The 23814-nt window shown below is 45.7% G+C and overlaps 1 protein-coding gene across 7 annotated transcripts; it reads left to right on the top strand.

The window, feature by feature from the left end:
- The first annotated feature begins 1758 nt into the window (after positions 1-1758).
- On the top strand, positions 1759-23458 carry M1AP (meiosis 1 associated protein). 7 transcript variants are annotated; one of them, XM_015301300.4, is made up of 10 exons: positions 2282-2393; positions 6080-6372; positions 11436-11618; positions 13003-13180; positions 17875-18048; positions 19546-19696; positions 20781-20922; positions 21341-21547; positions 22093-22248; positions 22550-23458. In XM_015301300.4, the coding sequence occupies exons 2-10, from the start codon at positions 6094-6096 to the stop codon at positions 22688-22690; spliced, it is 1611 nt and encodes a 536-aa protein (XP_015156786.1). In that variant the 5' UTR covers positions 2282-2393; positions 6080-6093; the 3' UTR covers positions 22691-23458. The 7 variants fall into 7 exon arrangements, with proteins under 7 accessions (XP_004949905.1, XP_025006211.1, XP_015156786.1 ...); XM_004949848.5 differs by lacking the exon at positions 2282-2393 and adding an exon at positions 1759-2117 and having other exon boundaries at positions 22093-23458; XM_025150443.3 differs by lacking the exon at positions 2282-2393 and adding an exon at positions 1759-2236 and having other exon boundaries at positions 22093-23458.
- The last annotated feature ends 356 nt before the right edge of the window (positions 23459-23814 follow it).

Here is a 23814-nt window from a genome sequence, read left to right as displayed (position 1 = left end):
AGATAATGGATGTATTGAAATAAAAATCAAAGGGAGTTCTACGTAAGCAGAAGAAAAAGAACGGTAGGTTTCTTTCAGTACTGAAAATAAGCAAGTAAGCAATCAGTGACAGAAGCCATTCCTAGAATACCGCTATGGGAAACACAGCGGCAGCGAGGCTCAACAAATCCAAGTGCAAGGTCTTGCACCTGGGTCAAAGCAACCCCCATTACCAATACAAGCTGAGGGGATGAAAGTCCTGCCCAAAAAGACTCGGGGGTACTGGTGGATGGCAAGCTGGACGTGAGACTGGCAATGTGCCCTGGGTTGCATCAAAAGAAAGCACTGCCAGCAGTGCTAGGAAGGTGATCCTGCTCTGTGCAGGTGGGGCCTCACCTGGAGTACTGTGTCCAGATATGGAGTCCTCAGTGCAAGAGAGACGCGGAGCTGCTGGAGCACAGCCAGAGGATGGCCACAAATATGAACCAAGGGATGGAACACCTCTCCTACAAGGACAGGCTGAAAGAGCTGGGGCTGTTCAGCCTGGAGAAAGGAAGGCTGTGAGGTGAGCTGAGAGCAGCCTGTCGATATATGAAGGGGAGCTACAGGAAAGAAGGGGACAGACTCTTTAGAAGGGTCTGTTGTGATAGAACAAGGGGAAAGAGGTGGGCAGTGTCTTTTCATCTCTTGGAGATCTGATGCACCACAAATATTCTCTGCTGATTAATTAGAAAAAGCCTTTCTCCAAACCCAAACAACACTCATTGTGTTTGCTAGGAAAAAAAAAGGGGGGGGGGGGGGGGGGGGGGGGTTCTTCTCTTTGTATCATTTTCTTATATGCTTATCCCCATTCTCCGGAAGGGGTTTGTTTCTATAATACACACGGATCTGATGCACCTTTCCCTTATTGCCCTTTTCTCATTCAGTGTAATCCATTCAGCTTCCCATTCTTGTAAGCCTTCAAATACATTCTCTACAGCCATGTAGGGAATTATGTTTATAATTGGTTTTATTTCTGCTGGGTTTTTTTCCCTTGTGCTGTGCTTTTATTCTCAATATGCACAAAACAGAATACTGCCATCCTGGGAAGTTTTCTTTACAATTCACTGGATGCAACAAAGGGTGGCAATCCGGTGTCCAAGGAACCACATGGTGGAAGAAGCGCACAGAGCCGGGTCAGACCGAGCCCTGTCTGCCCGGTGTGGAGCTTCAGGCAGCGGCAGAGATGCCGCGAGCAGGAAGGTGAGGGCTGAGGTCACACAGATGGCAGTTCCACGGGGTCGTCCTCCCAGTAATCTTCACATTGGGAACATAAAGAGAGGTTTTTTCTGCATCTTTCCATTTAACAGCAATGAAGGTGTCTGATTTCTGGAGTTAGTCTGATTGGTTTTGGAACAAGCTATTGTTTCTGGCCTCCATGCTTCCCTCTGCCGACGAGTTCTAGAGATTAACTCGTGCCCTGCATGAGGAAATACTCTGTACTCGTTTCAGACCTCCGTTCAACCACTTCGTGTCTCCGCCGTCGTTCCCTCAGTGCCACACACAGCCTCGCCTGCTGCTGCCGCGGGTCCCCTCAGCCGCTCATTCAGAGCCGAGGAATCCAAGGCTTTAACCCGTTCTTCCTCAGAAACGCTGACGTGCATTTCATTGCCTTTGGTTTTTCCCAGCTTTTCCCAGTCTCGCTCCATCTCCTTCCGGACTCCGGGACCAGAAGGGCACGAACTCCAGCAGCGGCTTCGCGGCGGGCTGAGGTGGCGGAGCGCCTCCCTCCCACCCCCCGCCCCTCTGCAGCGCCCCCCGCGTGCCGCGTTCAGCAGTGCCGGGTGCTGCCGAGCCCCGGTGGCCGGCGACGCGCTAAGAAAAAGGACCGCAAATCTGAGTAATAGAATCCAGCCTAATGACAGCAGCTCAGACGCAGAGACCCCGGGAGGCGTTCCCTGAGAAACATTCAGCGGTTCAATCGTTTTGCAGCGTCAGCTTCCAGTCACCGATGAGCTCTTCTTCAGTGTGACACACCCCGCCTCCAGCATGCGTTCTTAGACTGAAATTCCTTCTGAACAAAGCGTGTATTTTCCATTCAACGTCCATTTCCTAACGGGGGAAGGGCACGGACGGAAAAGCCGCTCTGTGACGCACAGGTGACGCTCGGCCCTTTTCGCCGCTCGGTCTCACGGCTCTCTGCTCGCACGCACTGTGCGCAGCTGTACGCAGTCGGCGCAGTGTGCGCAGTGAACGCCGTGTGCGCAGTAAGCGCAGGGTGCGTACCGGGCGCTGTGAACGTATCGGGCGCTGTGTGCGTAGTGAGCGTAGCGGGCGCTGTGAGCGCAGTGTGCGCTCTGGCCCAGACCGGCGGCGCTGCTCCGGGGGCAATGAGCGCTGAAGCCGCCCTCTGTGCTCGCAGGACAGCGGTGCAGGTATCCTCCGCAGCTCCCTGCGGGGCTCCCGGTGCCCCAGGCCCGGCGTGCTGACCCGGCTCAGCCCCTCACATTGCTGCCACAGACCGCACCCTCTGTGCAGGACCCAACGCTGCCGCTACTGCACGTCCCTGTGCACACGGCGGGCCCCCACAGCCACCACAGCCCGCACAGCCCCGCCGCGGCCTGCTGACCCCACCAGCACAGGGCCCCGCGCCCGGCCGAGGTACCTCCAGGCACGGGACAGCCACAGCGCCGGACATCTGGATAGGACAAGGGGGAATGGTTTTAAACTGAGACAGGGGAGGTTTAGGTTGGATATGAGGAGGAAGTTTTTCACCCAGAGGGTGGTGACACACTGAACAGGTTGCCCTTGGAGGTGTGGATGCCCCATCCCTGCAGGCATTCAAGGCCAGGCTGGATGTGGCTCTGGGCAGCCTGGGCTGGTGGTTGGTGACCCTGCACATAGCAGGGGGTTGGAACTGGATGAGCATTGTGGTCCTCTTCAACCCAGGCCATTCTATGATTCTTTGTGTCCCTATGGGTCCCTGTGGGGAATCTATGGGTCTCTATGGCGATCTGTGTGTCCCTATGTGTCTCTTGGTGACCTTGCACATAGCAGAGGGTTGTAAGAAGATGAGCATTGTGGTCCTTTTCAACCCAGGCCATTCTATGAGTCTATGATATAGTCTCATTAAAAAGACATTGCAATATCTAAAAAGTTTCAATTGTGAGAGTCCCAGCACGTCGCTCAGTGCTGTGCTCAGGGCACTGCTGATGGTCTGGGAGCCAGCCAGTGGTTGTGGAGGGGCAGCTGGTGCCTGTCTGTCCCCAGGCTGATCAGTGTTTACTGTCATTTGCTGCATCCTTTTTAGTGATTTAGAGTTGGTATCATTTTCTGAGCTGTCACATCGTACTTCCTTTTCTTGTAAGGAAAAAAAAATCTGTATGGGTGATAATAAGTGATTTTAACACTAGGAGAGAGAGTGTTCTTAATAGGAGTTGGTGATTTTGTGCCAATAAAACAGTAGCCTAAAGCCTCTTATTTATGTTAACTGGCTGTTAGCACTGATGTATAGAAAAAAGCATACAGTGTCTTTTGACACATAGGATCTTGACTCATTTCAGCAGCTTGATTATTTGCTAACTTTTTTTACATTTTGTTTTCGTTCTTCTGTTCATTCTGACCTTTTTAAGTAGAGTCATAGAATCGTTAAGGTTGGAAAAGACCACTAAGATCAATTAGAGCTGTACTAAGTGTCTTCCTGTCCAGACGTGGTAGATAAACTGCAGCTTCACTCAGTGTCCTCTGTAGCCACAAATGGCAGAAAGATAACTTATTAGTCATCAGGGCATTTTTTCTAAATGCACATCAAAATATTTATTGAACGCTTTTTCTTCTTGGTTAAATCAAATATTATGCTTATAAATTAATACCAGATTTGTACTACTTCCAGTTTGTCTTTTGTTCTCTGTGTTTAAGAAGCAGCTTTTATTCTGTTGCAGCTTAAAGAAGTTGTTTTTATGTTCCTTAGACCTGTTGACTGTCACTGTTTGTTGGTGCCTTCTGTTCACCACTCTATATGCCTGGCCTTGCCTACACTTCGTATTCATTAGTATTGCGTTGTGAGGTTTTCTTGGTTTCACTGTCTGCTTCCCTGTAAACAAGCTGCTGTCAGAGTGAGTCCTTCAGGCTTCATTACCCTTTATGCCATTATTCACTTAAACTCATTCACATTTTTGTGAGGTTTTTTTTTCCCACTTAGAATACAGTCAGATCCAAGTTTTACTTGCTTATACCTTAGAAAGAAGACTGAGGTTTATCCTGTTGATGTTCTGTAACCTTGGGTGTTCCCTCTCAGTCACACCCTTTTAGACCTAGATCTGATTGGATGGTTTTGCATAAGTGAAGCAAATATAGCACATTGGATAATATGCAGTGACAGAATGTTGTCAGTATTCACAACTCACCCAATATGGCATGATTTTCTTCCTGCCCCTGAAAAACGTGTGTCTTCCTGAGTTGAGCAAAGCATACATTACCCTTAGCAATTAGCCGTGACAGTTAATTAGTTCTTTTTTATTGAGCAGTAAGTTAATGTCATAGCAGATGCTCGAAGCAGCAGTTGTCACTCACGCACACTGAATTACAGCGCAGTGCCTTCAGCGAGGCTCCCTGTCCATTCACTTGCTATTTAAATGATGTTGTTTTGCCATAGCAACTACAGACTGTCGTGCAGAGTTCTTCCATTCCCCAGCCCCACCACAGCCCAGCAGAGCAGTGCGGGCTGTGAGAGATGGGCAGCTCGCACTGCATGTCAAATACTGTGCAGAGAACTGCACGTACATCACATGAGCATTGCTGAGCAGGGATTGAGATGTCGCAGTTACGAAGAAATGAAGTTCCTTCAGCCGATGAAGACCACTGCTGCTGAGGGATCCATTTCACTAAAGCAGATTAAAACAAGCACAGTCCTGTGAAGTTGTCAAGAATGAGAGAATTCATTCCAAATCAGGAAAACAGAGTATTTTTTCAGTATCAAGGCTCAGTTCTCCATCTGAAACAAAGACAAACCAAAGAGCCAACTTCTGTATATTTCTGACTGTGGGGTGAGCTTTGTTTCATTGTTTGAGGAGGCACTGGTTGCTTGCAGAGATACAAATCTTCACAGAAAAAAATACAGACAGGCAAATATTTTCCCAGAATTAGTGAAGTAATTTAATAAACTCTACAGCATATTGCACGGCTCCAGGAGAGACAGTGATTGAAGTGGTATCTGACAGCTTTTTACTTTCCAGTACCTTGTGTCAGGTTACCAGTCACGGCAAGATGTGCACATTTGTACACAATAGAGAAAACATTTCCACTAGTTCTGAATTGTTAGCATCAGTTTTGAAATTGAATTGGTGGTCTCTCTGTTTTGCCATCACTGACAAGCATCCCAGAGATACAGCTCTTGTTCTCATGATACTTCCGTCAGTTGGAAATGCATTTCTTGCTGTTTTCAAGGCCTGCAGAAGTTCTTACTGTGAAATGCTGGGATCAGTCAGAGATATGGTAGCTTTTCTCCTTGGCAAACAGAGAAGAACTGCGTGTTGTAGCTGAATACAGCACGCCACTTGAAAGCCATGCACACAGCCCTGGGTTCTGACCAGAGCCTTGCCATGTACACTGAGGGGCAGTTCCAAGATTTGGAGAACCTTCTGGGGCGTTGCACAGCCATGAGAAAAAGGAATTTATTCTAGTTCATCTTGCAAATGTATGGGCAATTATATGGATGTTGCAGAAACAGGAGCGGTAAGTTCAGAATTTTACTCAGCAGCTACTGGAGATCACTGCTGTCCTGGAGATTTCCTGCCATGAACCCGAGCCGTGCAGGGGGATGGTGTCACGCAGCTCACCCATGGGCCAGGGGTGACTCTGCTAGCAACATTTTTGACTGCTTCAATTACATCTGCATGAGTATATTTTCTATGCTTTTTTATTTTTTAGTTGAACCCTTTTGATTTCTCACTTTATGCATTTTCCTTTTTCTTTGTGTGGGTTTACCTTATATTATGGACAAATACTTTGACAAAAGATACAGAAGTCTAATTCACTGTTGTCTGCTGTGGTCTCAGGTTACTTTCTGGTGAAGGGGAAGAGTCTCACTCTTTGCTATTGCTTTTTGCTTTTTCTTGCTCAGGTGCAGATGGGTAAATGCATATCCGCTACCAATGTACAGAAGACATGAATTCCAGAAAATTACTCTCAGAAACACGGAGAACATTTCCACCTACTAAAGCACGCTGCCAGCAGCCATCGCGGATTCTCATTGTGGATGTCACATCACCTTCCTGGGCCAACACTTGCTCTGTACTTTCTGAAGCTCTGGAAAACTCTCTGTGTTTGGCATGCAGTCTGACAGGTCCCTCCCGCATTCCCTTGCTGAGCCTCTACCTGGTACAGAACCAGCAGGAGTGTTTGCTTCCCTTTGTGGTATGTGTGACATTATGTCTCTTGGGATCTCACAAACATGAATGCAATACAGTTCAGAAAAGAAAGTTCTGATTTACCGCTCATTTATATCTAAATAGTTAATCATTCTCAAAGAGCAAAGCTTCATAGATTTAATGGGAGAGGTTAATTTTCTGAAAGAATGATGTTTGTAAGGAGCAGTCTCATGTTTTTGATCTGTGAAGTTGCCCTTGTGCATAAATGAGTTTTTGTAATGTTCCCTTCTATACTGCTGTACTTCGCCAAGAATCATGGGGTCACAGAACTGTAGGGGCTTGAAGGGTCCTCTGGAGCTTCCCTAGTCCACCCACCCCACCGAAGCAGTTCCCTACAGCAGTTGCACAGGAAAGCTCCCCAATCCCTCCGGGCAGCTCTGTGCCAGGTCTGTGTCCCCTCACAGCCGGTCAGAGCTCCCCGGGCTGCAGGCTGTGCCCGCTGCCCCTGTGCTGGCACTGGGCACCACCAAGCAGAGCCCAGCCCCATCCCCCTGCCCTGCAGATCCGCACCAGCACTGCTCAGATCCCCTCAGCCTTCTCTCCTCCAGATGCACCGCCCCGGGGCTCTCAGCCTTTCCCCATCAGGAGGTGCTCCAGGCCCCCAGCAGCTCCACGGGGCTCTCCCAGCAGCTCCCAGTCTGCCCTGAATTGGGGAGCCCCGCAGTGGGCGCAGTGCTCCAGATGTGGGCTCCCCATGGCAGAGCAGAGAGGCCGAGCACCTCGCTGCCCTGCTGGCCATACTCTGTGCCTGCACCGCAGGGAACCCCGGGCCTTCTGGGCCACCAGGCCACCCTGCTAGCTCATGGTCAGCCATTGGCCATCAAGACCCTCAGGTTTTTCTCCACAGAGTTACTCTCCAGCAGCCCTGTCCCAACCTGCACTGTCACTGTGGCTGTTCCTCTCCAGGTGCAGGGCCCTGCACTGCCCATGTTGAACCCCATCAAGTTCCTCTCCACCCAACTCTCAGCCTGCCCAGGTCTCACTGAATATCAGCATGGCCTTCTGGTGTGCTGGCCACTTCCCCCAGCTTTGTGCCTCCAATAAACTTGCTGAAGGTGAACTCTATACCTACGTTCACATTGTTGATGCAGATTACAAGATGGAGAATGAACTACTTCTGTCAATAATTTCTCTCATTAGTTAATCATTGTCACTGTGAAACTTGCACCTGGCGACTAATTTGCATTTATGGCTTTTGATTCCGGGAGTTTGTTCATGTATTTCCTCTTTTGGCTATATTGAAGAACCTGCTTATACCATATTCTTTCTTCCTCAAATATAATCAGTTTCCCCTGTAATCTTCTAACTGGTAGATGAAAGAGAGCAAAATATAAGTGTGATGCATTTTTACAGTCCCTTAACTCCCAAGGCCTTATCTGTATTCACTCTTCTGACTTCTTCAGAGTTGATTCAGAATGTGGTCACTGAGGTTGGATGCTACATTTCGGTACCAACCTCAGCAATGCTGTATGGAGAGCTAAAAATACCTCGTCTTCTTGCTTGGTTGGTAACACCATCAACTCTTTTGCCATAACATTCTGTTTCTCTGAGATTTTTTCCAAGCTGGCAAAGTTTGCACTTCGGTGCAGGCAGTTCTTGCCCAAAGACCTGAGCTACTACACACCCATTGGTAGGTGTGGGACTCCATGACTCCAGGAATGGACTCTATGACTCCAGGAGGAAATCCTACACTCTTCTCCCCAGCTTTGCTTAGTTCTGCCTACTGAGCCATCTCTTGGGTCTGGAGTATCTTCAGAGAAGGAGAATCCACAACCTTCCTGGGCAGCCTGTACCATTGCTCCTTCACCCTCACTGGGAAGAAGTTCCTTTGCATATTGGTGCAGAACTTCCTATGCTCCAGTTTATGGCTGTTTCCCCTTGTCCTGACCCCACAGACTGCTGAAAAGAGGTTGGCCATGTCCTTTTGACTCCCACACTTAAGATATATAGACATTAATAAGATCACCTCTGAGTCTTCTTTTCTCAAGGCTGAACAGATCCAGCTCGTTCAGCCTTTCCTCGTAGGGGAGATTCTCCAGGCCCTTTATCATCTTTATGGCCTTCTGCTGCACTCTCTCCAGTAAGTCCCTGTCTTTTTTGTATTTAGGACAGTAAGGTGCAGTAGGATGGCTATTTTTGATGGATCTAATTTTGTTAATAATGATATCTGTTCCTCTGCAGCTTCTGATAACAGGAGCAGATTTATATCTGTCTGCTAAATACCTGTTCCATTTCACCCTCATCTAGAAATACTGAGGCTTCATTGCTTTTTCTGTACTCGCAAATTTGCTACTTTGTGCCAACAACACATACTGTTTATCACATAATTTTCTGGTCTAGCTAGAGAACAGCTTGATTGTTCTCAATGGGAAACCCAGATAGAGCTATGCTGAAGGTTACTTATTAGGAAAATCTTATGAGGTCAGGAAACCTCCAGAGCTGAAAATAGAGGCTGAGAGAGTACATAAGGAAGTGTCATACATGGTTGCCCTTTTCTTGGTCTTACCTGGGTGCACATTTAAGGTATGTGTTCCTACTGTTCACCCCTAGAAGCCGAACTTGCTTAAGTCCCCTGGGAAGAGAGAGGTAACGCCAAAGAGAGAGAGACCAGGAATAAAGTAAATAACCATGGAGGACAACAGATGTTGACATGTGGGGAAGTGATCACTGAAGGGACAGAAATTTTAAATGCGCAAGTGAGTAAGGACTTGGAGCACCTCATCTGATGGGTGCTATTCCTACAGTTTTTCCAGAAGGTGGGCAGCAGACCATCCCCCACAACTCCCAGAGCATCACTGAGAAAAGTACTGAAAAAGAAACAAAGGAGAAAGACATCTACTACAAGGACTGTCAAATTAAGAAAGTGAAGTGAGTGAGAGTATAACATGTGAAGGGAGATGGGAGGAAGTGAGCACAGTGCTTCCCCTGGCTTGCAGCCAGCTTTGTTCTCTGGTTTTGGTACTTCTTCTCTGGAAGTAGCATAATGTTGCAGATGAAAATGTGCAGTGTGCAGTGCACAGTGTGCAGTTATGAGTTCTTGGAGTTGTGTAACGAAGAGGCAATGCCATATAGCAAGACACATCTCAGAGCCTTTGGCACGGAGCTGAGTGTCAGTTGACTGAAAGACGGGTGTAGTTAGAATGGAGTTAGCCATCCCAATTGGTGTTTGCAAGCTTAACTTGTGTCCAAGGCATGTTCCAGTGTTGAAATTGCAGCTTGCTTACATCTGCCCAAGTTCACGTTTGAAGTACTGTGCAGATGCAGAAAAAATGCAGCTCTGCTGGTGCCAGTTCTCAGGGACAGGTGGTTACCTGGACTTCGGCTGCTCAGCAGCTGAGCCGTGCTCTGACACAGTCAGGAGCAACACTTGAGCTGAGACAGCTTCTCTACACCTCTGTGAGCTACAGCTACCTCCCAGGGTCTCAGGGCCAGCATCTGAACTTCAGGGAATTTTGTTACAGCACTGTGAAGAGCGTTGTGGCTCTTTCTGTTCTGTGCATGTACCCACGGTTACCAGCCCACAGAAGAGCTGAGATAATGGTCCAGGCGTTTACTGCATTTAGGGTGCAGCCAGTACAAAGTGTGGTGACTTACTTTAAACCTGCTCATCACCTTTCCAAGGAGAGGTTTGGGCTGCCCCAGCTGTTTGCTCCACCTTGTTTGCAGAACCCTCTGAGCTGCCTACAATCACACACCTCTGCCTACCTAATGCATAACTAACCTTGAGAGGCCATGCTGTAAGCCATAATGCTCAGGAGCTGTTGAATGACTGTGACTTCTAGCAGCAGTGCCTTATATTGCTACAAACAGTTTTTCATTATCATTCTTTACTGTGATATGTGACGTAAGGGTTTGGCAGCCTTGGCCTATAGGTAGTTTAAGTCAGGCAGAAGGAATATGGCCTAGTATTCTCCAGTAAAAGAATGACACGAAGCGTAGTAGTGCACATGGGGTTAATAATCTGTGCATTTATAATGTTCATCTTCTCATCATGAAACCAGCTGACTCTGGGCAGCCATTGTACAGCAGCAGCTATTGCTTGAAGGAATTAAACATTCACAAATGACAACTCTGGGATATATTTTGTTTTCTAACATTTGCTCTGGTGGCTTTTTTTTGAAGCAGGACGGTCCACAGACCTTCCACCAGCATCTGATGGAAGGTTGTGGATGCCCATTCCCTGGAGGTGTTCAAGGCCAGGCTGCATGGGGCTGTGAGCAGCCTGGTGTAGAGGAGGTGTCCCTGCCAATAGCAGGGCAGTTGGAACTAGATGATCTAAAAGGTTCCTTCCAACCCAAACCATTCTATGGTTCTATGATTTGCTCTTTTGGGAATCATTATTGTGGTGCATGTGCAACTACAGAGTTAGGAAAGCTTAAAACATGTCTTACCGGATGACGTCAACTGCCCACTCATGCATTCCCAAGAGAAGTCCTGTGGAAACGCCCCATCACTTTCTGCAGTTCTTTCCCCTCACACAGCTGCTGTATAGAACGATATAGTAGGAACAATAAAGGACACGTTTGAGGCTATTCCCATTGGTGTCAGCTCTGGACTTGTTACCCAAGGGTGCATGGAACCACTTTCCAAGCATGTTGATGCAGTCTGACTCCAAGCATCTTGCGTGCAGGTCCCAAAGGGCCAAAGTCTGATAAGTGAAGGACTATGGATATGGCACTGATGACATATTGTCATTGTCAGGGGTTACCACACTACCCAGGTGTTTCTGTGCTCACATCCATCATGCTTATGTTGCAACTTCTGCCTCTGTATTATCCAGAGTCAGAGGAGAGGGATGTGCAGAATTCCTGCGTTTTGGCTAGCAGTGGGCAACAGGTAGACAGCTGAAAACTGCTGCTGCAGTCAGCTAGTTTAGATTCACATCACTGTTCATGGCTTTACAAAGCCATGTAGAAGTACAAAACTCCTGGCCCTAGTCTTATCTCATTGCTGGTAATGCAAAAGCTTCTTTGCACGTTATGGAAAAATAGTTCATATGATAACTTTGACATTTCCAGTCTTTCGATTTCATTGAGTTTTGTTTTGCAGCACTTGAAGGAGAACTTTGCACGAGTTCAAGCCTGTATTTCAGAGCTCCGCTCACTATCAAGAGAGGGCTGCTTCCCACAGGGGGGAAATGGAGTGGTACAGGCTGTGCAGGATGGATTGCAGCAGTTCAAACAATACAGCAGACACACAGCAGCAGGAGGCTCAGCAAATAGCTCTGTTGAGGTAAGATAACATTGGGAAAATGGTGGTGATTTTCCTTTCAGCCTATCACAGAATGGTTGAGGTTGAAAGGCACCTCTGGAGGTTGTCTAGTCCATCTCCTGTGCTGGAGCAGGGATACCTAGGACCCATGTCCAGAGGGAGGCTTTACAGCCCCACTGGGAACATGGTGCCAATGCTCCATCACCTGCACAGTAAAGAAGTGCTTACTGATGTTCAGATGAAACTTCTTGTATTCCAGTTTGCATCCGCTTCCTCTTGTCCTGGCACTGGGCAGACTGACAAGAGCCTGACTCTATCCTCTTTGCACCCTCCTTTCAGGCGTGTATACACAGTGATATGTTGATAATAAGTTGTTTTTGGTCCAGGTGCTAGGGGAGCCAAGTAGGAAAGGTGCCCTCCTAGATTTGTTGCTTGTAAACAGAAACAGTCTCATGGAAGAAGTGGGACTGACTTCAGAAAGACAAAACCAGGAGCACCAGTGAAGCTGCAGTGATGGGGTCAGGAAATGTGGGCAGTCTGTATGTCTGTATTAGGATGAAAAGTAATTTTCAAGTTCCCAGGTTTTTGTTTGTTTGTTTGTTTGTTTCTGTCAGGTTGGGAAGTATAATGGTATTAAGAAATTATTTTGAGGAAGTGTAGTAATGTGAAGAGAAGTCACAGTAGCTTGCACAGCCTTTTTTGTGGGACATATTTCTCCTGGTCTCTGCCTGGCCTTTGCTTACATGTCTCAGGTTGTAAAAAGGGTAAAGGGGATGTGATAGTCTATAGATGAAATGCACCCATGGTTTTAATTAAATAGAGGTGTATCATTGTAACAAATGCTTTGTCTATAGCTCAGCAGAAGACAATAGTCTCTCATAGACTGTTCAGCTTCTCCTCACTTCAAGAACAGTCCCTGTTAACCATTTTCAGTATATCCTAAAAGGAGACCATAATCTTTCTTCTCTTTCAGTTCTTCAGAGCCGAACATCAGAGATCCATTTGGATAGAGAAGATATTCTTTGTTATGGAAACATGTTTTAGCATTGATGATATACACATGTATATATATTTTAGTAATTCCTATTCAGCCTTTAAGTGAGACATCCAGATTTAATCTACTTTAAATATGAATTGGTGCTGTAATGGGAAGTTGTGCTTTCCCTCAGAATAGCCTAGGGAGAAGCTCTCCTATGCATACATTGTCTCACTGCCCTAACATGCAGCTTACAAAAGAGCTAAGGCTAAAAAAACTATGCGTTTAGGTCTTTTTTTTTTTTTTTAAGTAGATTATATACTTCTTCCTTTGTATTGGCACCTTATTCAAACAGAAGGCAGCCCAACATCATTGCTTATCGACAGAGGATTAGGGTCAGAGGCAGTTGCACTGTAATTTGTGTTTCAGATCACAATTTTGACGAGCCAATCAGGTAAAGAAATTGTTAAGCAGTTGGAAAGGAAGTTAAAAGATGTAGACCTTGTGAGTCTGAGAAGAATACAAGTCATTGAGGTTTTGAAGAGAGACTTTTTGGAGCCTGAGGATGTGGAGCAGTGCATACCAGCAGAAGAACCTAGCAGCAGTGGTGAGTGCTTGCAAAAGTCATGGCTTTGGACAGCACTGCTTCTCGCCTTTGTCCAATACCTACCATTTTCCTTTGTGCCATTTAGTGTCACTCACCTAGGTGGGAACTGCTAAGACTGGAGAGCAACAATAAGCTTGTACCACAGCACTTCTCTGGGTGCCTTATCGCATTTGGGCAGACTTAGCACGTAGATTTCATGCACCTCTTCTCTTGGTTTTACTAAAAATTGACTTCCTGTGCAGTAGGGCTTTACTGAGGAATTAGAGAGTAAGTGCAGAGTTTGTAAGAACAGCACACACTGAGACACTCATACTGCTGAGCATTAACCTTCAGTTTTTGCCCCCAGACTATATATCCAATATGCATGGAGGAGTTACATTTTCAAACCACATCAAGCAATGTACTGTTGATTAGCTATTTTTGTTGCTGTTATTCTTGCTTAGCTGCTGCTTTTTTTTTTTTTTTTTTTTTTTCCTATGCTTAGGGCAGCTTTTCCCAGGCTCTTAAGGTTATACTTCTTGAGTGAACAGTAAAAGCACTCATTGATGAATTCCTTATAGCCAGGCAGCTTCTGTTTTTCAGTCCAGGTCTCTATTTTAAGGCCATTGCTGCTAATTCACACTTGAAGTCCAGACCAACAAGCCTTGATTCACACACCGGGTTCTCACAGCGGTTGATAACAAGCTCAATAAACCTGAGGCCTGATGCCTTGCAGAGTTAGAGTAAGGCCAGTTACCAGCAATGGTGGTACTTTTTTATGGAGTGATAGGCAGCATTGCATGTTGTTGCCTTAACTGCCTCTAGCTGTTCCTTTCCAGGTTGCAGTGGTAAATTTCTGGTCCCTTGGTAGAATAGGGGTTGGGTATGTTTTAGGTAGACCACAGATTCCTTTTGGTCCTGCCCACTGCATACATAACCCCATCCTTCATTAGTGAAAGACATAGTACACCTCAGGTCCTGCATGCTGCTTTTCCTGGCCATGTCTTTATAGGATGCTTCCACTAATCTGAGAGTTTTCAGCAGAAAGAATTTAAGCTATAGTAATGAGAAATTCAAAACAAGAAATTACTATTAGCTGCTGTTATGAGTCTTTTGTTACATAGCAAATGATGCTGAACAGTGTCTCCATAAATCAATGAGGTGTTACCCAGAAGTCCTGTACTGCAGCAGTTAACTGGCAGAAGCCTGTACAGTGCATACAGTGCCACAGTTTTATTTTCTATATTGCTTTTTATCTAACTTTCAAATCTCTTCAGTTACTTCGGCTCTTTCTCAAGGCTGATGAAGTAACTCCTGAATAGCAGGAGCTTGTGCTGCTTTTCCCTCCTCATAGCACATACCAGATGCATTTTGCCACAGGCAATGATTGCTCTGTGCCACCTCTGCCTCCCACTAACCTGCTGTCTAGACTTAATCCAGTACTGAGCTTTATAACCAAGTTCTGAGACGTACAGCAGCCTTTTTCCTACCTGCTGAAATCTTTCTGTCTGGAAAGGAGTGACTCCATCAGAGGGACGGAGCTGCTTATTCTAGGCTGCCTGCTTGGACCAGAGGCTTTGGAGAGAGCTCTCCTCACTGCTACCAGAAGGGTGGGTCTGTTTTACCTGACCAGCACCACCACCTCTGGGTCACAAGGAAGAGGATCAAGGTTCTGTCACTCTGACATGGCTTTAGAATTAATTCAGTATGTCTGAGCCCCAGGCGTACCAGAACTGTGAGTTTCAAAATGTTTCTGGAAGGAACTGTTGCCCACAGCTCTGAGGCTGAGGTGTTCTTTGCAAACACTGCTCTAGTCTGTATGGACAGAAGGGATCATTTCAGGTGGCTGCAGATGCTGACTTCTTAGGTGAGGAGCATTATTGTCATGGCTTTGCAATGTGCTGATGCTGCACAGGACCGTGCAGAGAGACCTTGAAAAATGAAACACCACAAAATGAGATGCTGTTTGCCTCTGGACCACAGGGCTGCTTTAGAACATGCAAACTCCCACTGTTGTTTCTGGCAGCGAAGTTGTGTAGTGTTTTTGTTCAATATCTGGAGTGAAAAAAGAAATGGAGATACAGAACATAGAAATTCTACCCGAAGACCATGTGACAAGAAGTGAGAATTGGGTTTTCAAAACAGCATAGCAGATCTTCTGTGGGACAGAGACTAAACCTATGGTGTTTCTTCAGTGATAGAATATTAGGGTTTGGCAAACTGCAGACCGGAACAAAGATAATAAATCCCATAAAGAGACCAATACATAAGGCTTTTGCAACGGGAGTAGCGTGTGGGAGTAGAGTAATCAGTGGGATGCAGTGAACTCTAATGGATAACATGGGAATTATCACTGCGTCTTTCTTTCCTCTACCCCATTATGAACACTTAAAGCATCTGGATATTTCCAAACCATTTGCAAATGGCAGTTAATATTTATGTCACATAGATGCTGGCTCTGTCTGTCTTTTGGGAAAACAAAAAATAAGCACTGAAGCTAAAGCACTGATGCATTTTTTATGAACGCAGTCCATCTTCTGCAAGCCCCAGGGAACCTTTTTCTATATGCTCTCTGCAGACAGCTGACCAATAAATGGCACCGCGTACATAGTGTTCAAGGACTTCTGCAGCCATCACACATAGGTGTCAGCATCCCAACCCAATCTTCCTGCAGACACCAGTGGATCCATTGAAGTTATTTTTACAATTGCCATCTATTGTGCTAACTTAAGATCTGTAAGTGGCTACATATCTGTTAGAGAAATGTAATATATATATATGTATTTACTGAGTAAAGAACTAAAGTATTTACCAGCCCCAAAACACTGTCATTCAAAACACAGGTAATTCCTCTTGTCAAATTGAATGACATACATTTCCTGGTGCTTTGTCTTCCGTACTGCTGATACCATGTGCAGACAGCTAAGCCTAAGAAAACTGGGGAGTTCTTCACAGCTGAAGCACAACCAGCAATCTCTCCAAGTGTGTGTTCTGTGTCAGTGCACTCTGCAGGGAAAACAGAACACAAATCCTACCATCAGGGCCAGAGACTGACAGACATAACAACTGCTCATGAAGAGCTGTCTCCAGAGAAAAATGAGGAATTTCCTTCCCCCTGGGGTGTCCTCCAGCCCTGCTCCAGGGAGGAACTCAAATTTCCACAAGCATTGAGAAGACTGGGACAAGGCATGGTAACATTCTTAAGCTACATATATGTGCAAGAGCTGCTACAGAAGTCGTTGCAGCACAGGGCAGTCAGACTGGGACTTGAGAAGGAAAAGCTCTCAGCACCAAAGACAGTGTGAGGCACCTCCCATAGTAGGTGGGCTGCAGAAGTACAGCCTGCATGAATCCAGTGCCTTCCTCAGGGCTGCAAGGGGAAGCACTGAGCAAGCCGTCATGCTCTGATGGCCGCACTACAAGTCGCAATTTGCACACAGTTGAAGAATTACTTTACAGTCATTATTTTAGCCCCTTATTGGATTTTATATTATTCATTATATAGGGGAGATTAATGAATGTCCATCTCGTTTTTTTAATGCAGGAGAGGATGCACAGTGTTATGTTTGCAACCTGTAAATACAAATGCATAAGGAAAAGACTTCTCACTGCACATGAATGTAGTGCTGTATTTTAATCATCAGCTGAACTGATAAACATTTTCAAAAGGGGGCTTTTCCTGCTACTCACTCCTTGTCTTGGAATACTTTTTTCACATCTTAGTTTTATGCATCATTAATGCTACCAGACTGTTTCTGCTGTGTTTACAAAGGCTGTATTACATATACATCATACGCATTCTGCAAGTTGATTATCAGCCTCTATTTTTTCCCACTTTTTCCAACTTTACCTTTTATCTTTTTAAAATTAATTGAATCTGCCAGACTTTATGACAGCTTCTTTGACACAACTTTGGGTTATTATTTGGGATTGTTATCAGGTTTTTTTTGTTGTTTGTTTCTTTCTTTCTTGAAAGGGATTGATTTTGTTTATAGCCTTCTTGACACTGCCCTCCAATCTGCATTTGCCCATTTCTAAATGTAGTTGATAGATACATGTAGAATGTATAAATAGATAGATAAATGTAGAATGCATATACATTCTTGCACCTTAAAGTGGTGGCTGAAATATTTGCTACACCCCCGCAAGTGTTTTTAACTCCTTCTTTTAATTTCTTTTGAAGAATTCTCATAGTGTTATACATTTCTCTTCAAAATGAAGTGTAACAATGATGGATAGATTGGACTGTGTTTTTATCTGCAAGCATCTTCTGCTTTGTGATTGCTGTTACCAAGCAGCACTTCAGCAGTAACGTTCTGAACCATGTCCTCTCTGTCTTGTCGGTTCCAGGTCAAGTTTTGCTTCTGTTCTGTGACTGGCTGCTCCTAGTATTGATGGTGTTTAGCAACTTAGTTGTGTCTGCATTGCAAAGTAACATTCATCTTCTTTATGCGGAGTAGTATATCACTCTACAAAATTCCCAATTACAGTAGCATTTCTGTTTTGCAGTCTCTCTGATTTCTTATACAAACCTTCAGCTTATAGCAAAGCTCTTCTAAGAGGGCAGGTGTCACAATGCTGTGCTGTGATTCTTTTCAAGCATCTCCTTTTTGAAGGCATTGAAGAGCTAATGGGGTTATGGTGTGGTGCAAAATGCAGAAGAATGTTATGCCTGAAAATATGTCTGTGTGCATTTTCACCATTTTCCCCTGCAGATATTGCAATCCTTGGAATGGACATTGATCTGCAAACCATAGAGGATAATGTCATCAGCTTGGAGATGCTGTTTAAAACATGGCTTCATGATTGTGGCTCGGAGAGGGAACATCTGCATCTCCTTCTTCCATCTGGAGGCCTCAGCTGTGGCACGGCACCCAAGCCAACCCTAAGTATTTCATTTTCTCTCCCTCTCCACAGAGAGCTCCTGACTCCCACAACCTTAAAGATTACCCAGGCCTGTCCTGGACATGTTCCTCTTCATTTTTAGACTTGGGGTGACTCTGAAAGCTCTCCAGAGTTTCTGTTGTCTCAGGCTTTTAGCCACCTGCTTAGAGCGTGTCTGGGTTGGTGTGTCCCATGACTGTTGATGCTACAGATCACTTCCACTCTGCAGCAAAAATGTGCTTTGAAGAGCGTGTGACTTTACAGCCACTGGGTCAAAGGGGCCTGAGTGCCAGAGACCTACTGTCTAAGCTTTATAACTCTAAAATTATGTTCCTTGTGCTTGATAGAGGTCTGTGCCAGAGCACTTAAATAAAGGCTGTTTTTAAAAGGGGCTTGGCACATATTTTTATCCATTGGTGTTTAGGTGTTTTTTTGTTTTTGTTTTGTTTTGGTTTTTTTCTATGTGTGTGTTTTCCCCTTTAAGTCCAAATTCCTAACCGGTTCTTAACACTTGGGCAAGTAATAAATGAAAACACCAACAGCAACAGCATAGATGCTTCCTGTAAGTATTTGTTGGCTGTGTTGTTACCATTGTGCTGCCACAGCAATCTGCACATGCTCTTCCAGCAGCCCCTTCCATGCTGCTCCACTGTCTCTGATGTGTTGCCTCTCATTGCCATGGCAGCAGAAGCACACTTGTTTTCTGCTAATGGTCGGCAAGCTGGCTCTGGTCTGGAAGCGAAGCACAGAGCGGTGCTGGTGCTCTTGCAGATAGATACATACTGAGCAAGCAGATCAGAAGGCTTAGTGGGACTTTATTTGTGCGGTAGCCACTATGCTGGCCTCCAGGCTGGCACAGATTATTATGCTTTTGTTTCTCAGAGGTGAATTTTTCTTGATCATAACATTTAATTTCACATTTGATGTGCAGAATTACTATAGCTAGTGAGACAAACCAAATTACAGCAGGCTTTTTTCACCTTCCCACACTGAAGTCTTTAGAAGGCCAGAGAAATCGTGTGCAGCTGTACATCCTGTTACACTAGAGTTGGTATCTTCAGTGTGGTGTATTTCTCCACAAACTCAGCTGGAGATGGACAGGAAGCACTGAAGCCCTGAACCCACGGTGATTTCTACTCCCTCTTCAGCTGGCCACTCATCTGCAGGGTTGGAGCTTGCCTGCCTGGTTGCCGAGCACTTGTTGGTTCATCAGTGTACCAGTTATGTGGTAGCTTACCTGGTAGCAAAACTTGTTGCCTTGTTTCACAGGCTTTATCATTATTCTTCCAGAGAGGGAGACACGGCTTTTAGGTAGTCCTGAGCGGAGCTTGGAGTAGAAGTCCTTGTGGGTTGCTTCCAGATGGGGATTTTCTGTGATTTTATTATTCACTACATAGTTACAGTTGCTAGATAATGTTAACTTATTGCTTGTAAGTGCCTTGAGCATGCCATGTGCTACACATTGCTGTTTCCAGCAATCTAAACCCACCTCCCTCTCCCAGTGTGTCTGAAGTGTGATTTGCAAGAAAGACTGCTTGACCCAAACCTGCTTTCTGGGACAACTGATGGCACCCTGAGAACAGCTGATTTGAATTCACCCTGCCAGATGACAGCCTGGCCAGCTACAATGCTGTATAAACTCCAGGTTGTAAAGTAAGTGCCGTTACATCTTTTGCTCGGTAACTGGAAGGCTGGTATAATAGCGTTCAAGCTTTCTGTACAATTTCAACTAGGAATCAGTAATATCAACATAAAGTGCCCGGGACTCAAAGAGCAAGCAAAATTCCCACCTGGTATACCTCTATGGATTAGTACATCCCATACACGCTGACAGGTCTGCAAAGTCTAAAAAGATGTTACCATAATGCTAGCACTTTTTGAGTTTAAAAGCATTGATTTTATTCATGCAACAGTTGATTCCTTCCAGTGTGAAGCCCTAGAGGTTGTGGCCATTATTCCATTTACAATATTACTGTTCTTTCACTACCTAAATCAGGCTGCAGCAATTAACTGGCTGCTAGAGCTTGATCTCTTTACTTGACTACTAGGCAAAAAAGCAGTGAAAGCTTCACAGTGCTGCACGACTTCAGATAAGAATTTGTTTTCTTTCCCATCAGCAGGCCCTGCTGGTAGGCCACAGAGAACAGGAAGATTTGTTCTTAGTAAAAACGTTGTGCGATTTCTGAACTTCTTCCTGTATAGTTGTTCTTAAAATGATTCTCAGCTTGTCAGTGTTTGAAGAGTGCTTAGTAATTGTGTGTGAATTCTTCACAGAATCACAGGATAGCTTGGGTTGGAAGGGACCTTAAAGTGGGATGCTAGCTGTGTGCAGGAGCAGTTGAAGTGAAAGAAAACCATAATATGCTAAAATCACCTAGGAAGAGATGTAACTGCCGGGTGATCTATTGCCCAAAAGGCTTAATTACTAGTCTGTTTTGTATTCAAAATGCATGAAGATTGAATATGCTCCATGGCATACTCTTGACAAAAGAAATGGAATCTGGCAGCATGCTGGAGGGTGCCAAATTCAGTGTTGATCAGCAGCAAAGGCCTGGCAGCGCTTTCCACTGCAACTGGACTTTTCTCTACTTCAGTTGGACTTCACTATAGCTACAAATACTGTTTGTAGTGGTATTGCAGCTGATACAACCATAGCTGCTTGAGCTCGTCTTCCCCATGCAGAGTCTTCTTGGCGGTTTTACTCTGGCTGTGCTTAACACAAGCTGTTTGTTTCTAGAGCTCTGAAGTCTGAAGGGGTCTGTGAATCTGTACTGTATGGTCTGCCTTTCATCATCAAGCCCACAAGCTGCTGGCAGCTAGACTGGGATGAACTGGAGCTAAACCAGCACAGCTTCCATGCTCTATGTCACAGTCTTTTGGTGAGTGTAAAAATCATGGTCTCATAGGGAGGGACTGCCACAGAAAGGAATTGTTGGGGTATATCCAGTAAGGTCTGTGAAGCCTGTACCAGAAATATCTTTCAAAATATACGGCTTCATCTCACATGCCAGGGTTGGGCTTGTAAGTCCTTCCAGTCAGCACGACTATGGGAAAGAAGCTACAAGACATCAAACAGGCATTGTAGCCTATCAGAAATGGGGCTAGAAAGTGCAAAATTAGGGTTGGAGTTAGGCAAGTATTTTTATCTGTGAAAATAGTTAGCCAAAGCTTTGGGATGTGCATTTATTTGAGAAAGTTGGGTTGTCCTCAGCCACCATGCATACTAGTGATCTCAGAGCAAATGTGCTGAAGGAAGCTTACCCATTTTACATGTTGGTTTCGGCTTTTGCTGTTTAGAAAAGGAAGTGGATGCTTTTGGCCAAACATGAGCCACAGAACACTTGTCCAAGCTGGAACGTTGTGGTGCATTCCTACTACATCATTGTCCCTTCTGACTCTGCCACTCTGCTTGTCAAACCAGTAGCTGTCAGAGAGCTCTTGATGCCATCAGACTTCCCAGCCCTCCTTGCTGAACATCCTGAGAGAGTACAGAGCCCTATAGAGGTAAGTCGTTGATGACCCTACACAAAAATCTGTGGCAGGAATGCCAGCTATACAAGCAGGGGATCGGGCTAACAGTCAGCCTCCATGCACAGAACATGCAGATGGTACTGTAGATGTATTTATCTCTCTTACTACAGTATGTTCTTTGTACATAAGATAAATCAGCACAGAAGGTATCTCTGTTTCTTCTGATAGATTCAGACTTCTGCAATTCCTGTTGTGTATCCACATGTTCTGAGTTTTCTGGCTCTGCTTCAGGTGATGTCAGGAAGGGCAGGGCTCTCACTATAAGTCTTAGCAGGTGAACAGAGGAGGGAACAGCTGTGAAAATGTCCAGTGAAAGCTGGAATATGATGCAGCACTCAAAAATTCTTCTCAGCAGACATTTATCCTACAGTCTTCCTCCAAAGAACAAAGCCATCCCTGCAAAATATGCTCCCTCAGAAAAGAAAAAAAAAGACAGCCACTAATAATAATGATAATAAAAATAAGTCCTCCACTTGTCACATCTAATTGCCACCAGGTTCTTTTTTCTGTCCGAGCAGAGTGCCCTGAATAGCTTAGAAGTGGAAGTTACTTATAATCCCTTATACCTGAAAAGCAACCTCTATAAATACCTGAAAAGTATGTTGTACAGACCACTGCACAGGCAGCAGCCCCAGCCCAGGGACCAGCGAGCAGAGCGGCATCAGCCAAAGCAGGTACGACCCTCGTCTTTGACCAACATAGATAGACACTATCTTGTCCTCCTGATCTGCTTCCTGCAGAAGGGAAGAGGGCAGTTCCCTGATACCCTGATGGGACAGGGGGGCCAGCATATGACAGGGGCAGCATTCACTTACAGCTGTAGAAGCAGAGAGGTGAGTATAGCTTGCGCTGTTGAGGAGATTGGCGCTGAACATCTGACCCATGCAAACACAATGAGGCAGCATGCAGTGAAGCGTTGGACAAGCTAATCCCTCCTTCCACAAAGTACATTAATATTTCATCCCTGCATTGCAGCATCAGAGCAGAGCCAAAGCCACAGTGGCACCCCTTCTGATGGCTCCTTCTCCTGCCCAACTGTTCAGACCAGCAGGGGTGAGGAGAGACTCCTGCGCACACTCCTTCCTCCCCACAGAGGATGACAAGATCCTGCATTGAAGACACCCCATGGCACCTGCTCTCATGCATTTAATGGCTTGGCTTCTGAGCCAGAAGCAGACAGGCAAGACACTGAGCCTAGCTGAGGTCAGATGGGTGCTTCCCGTTGTTTGTTGCTCCTTGTTTCATGGTTTTGTTTGTCACTAAATCAGTTGGCAGGAAGCTTGCTTCGCTAGAGTTTCTTGGCCTCTTGCTGTTCAGCTGTCCCCTACAACACCTGATATTTCAGCACACATCACCAACATGCCTCAAATTACATTCTTTAGAACAGACTAGTGCAGCCCACAAACCACAGATTGCTGTCAGTGAGTGCAGAAAAACTGCAAGGTAGTGTGGTGGGGAAGTTGGGCTATACAGCAACGTCAAGCCACCCTCATCCTGCGGAAGGTTTAACAGAGTGTTCTGAATAAGCATAAAACAGGGCTTTTGGAGAACGCTGTCCCCCAGAGCAGCATTATCCATTACAATACTGATTTGTCAACTTCCATAGTGGTCTCCCTGTCCAACTCCCAAGCTCATGGATGCATTTGCAGCAAGTGCCAGGCTAGCAGCAGTGTCCTGGCTGACTTCTGCACAATGCAGTAACCCGCTGCAGCTGGATCTCAGCACAGCCTGCCCCTGCCAGACTGGGAGCTAAGGACAGTGCAACTTAACCAATGTGGGGCAGATCACTGGGCTTCCCGGAAACTGCGCACAAACAGGGATTTGTGTTCCACATAGTTTGTTCTAACATTCTGTTTCAAAATAAAGTCCTCTTGCTAAATGTTACCTTACTGCCTGTGGTCTAGAAATGCTTACAGTGTGTGGCAATCCTAGCACTGACCTCTATTTCCTGAGAAACAGCTGCTGTTGACCAAGGGCACAATGCAGCATCATGCTTCCTGGAGAACTGCAATGGGAGGACAGAGCCAGCTTTTTGCTCCAGGATCACAGCTCACCAGCAGGCTCTGATTGCTACCTATTTTCTACCCATTCATGAGATGTGCAAGGTGGCAAGACCCTGTTTACCTCTGATAGTGGTGGTCTCATCTGATACTTGAATCTGTGCTGTAGAGTCTCAGATGAAGGCAACAGAAACTCTTCCAAGTGCTGAGGCCAGAGAAAGGCATCACACAGTGCTGCTG

This window comes from Gallus gallus, chromosome 4 (genome assembly GCF_016699485.2).
Source record: "Gallus gallus isolate bGalGal1 chromosome 4, bGalGal1.mat.broiler.GRCg7b, whole genome shotgun sequence".
In the NCBI taxonomy this organism is placed as follows: domain Eukaryota; kingdom Metazoa; phylum Chordata; class Aves; order Galliformes; family Phasianidae; genus Gallus; species Gallus gallus.
This window is presented reverse-complemented; position numbering and strand designations above follow the sequence as displayed.

Bases quoted from the DNA above. Each gene is read 5' to 3' on its own strand.
- M1AP (XM_004949848.5), top strand. From the start codon at position 6,094: ATGCATATCCGCTACCAATGTACAGAAGACATGAATTCCAGAAAATTA. The intron at 11,619-13,002 runs GTAAGATAACAT...TTTGTGTTTCAG, and splicing joins CAGCAAATAGCTCTGTTGAG to ATCACAATTTTGACGAGCCA. The intron at 18,049-19,545 runs GTATTTCATTTT...TCCCTCTCCCAG, and splicing joins GGCACCCAAGCCAACCCTAA to TGTGTCTGAAGTGTGATTTG.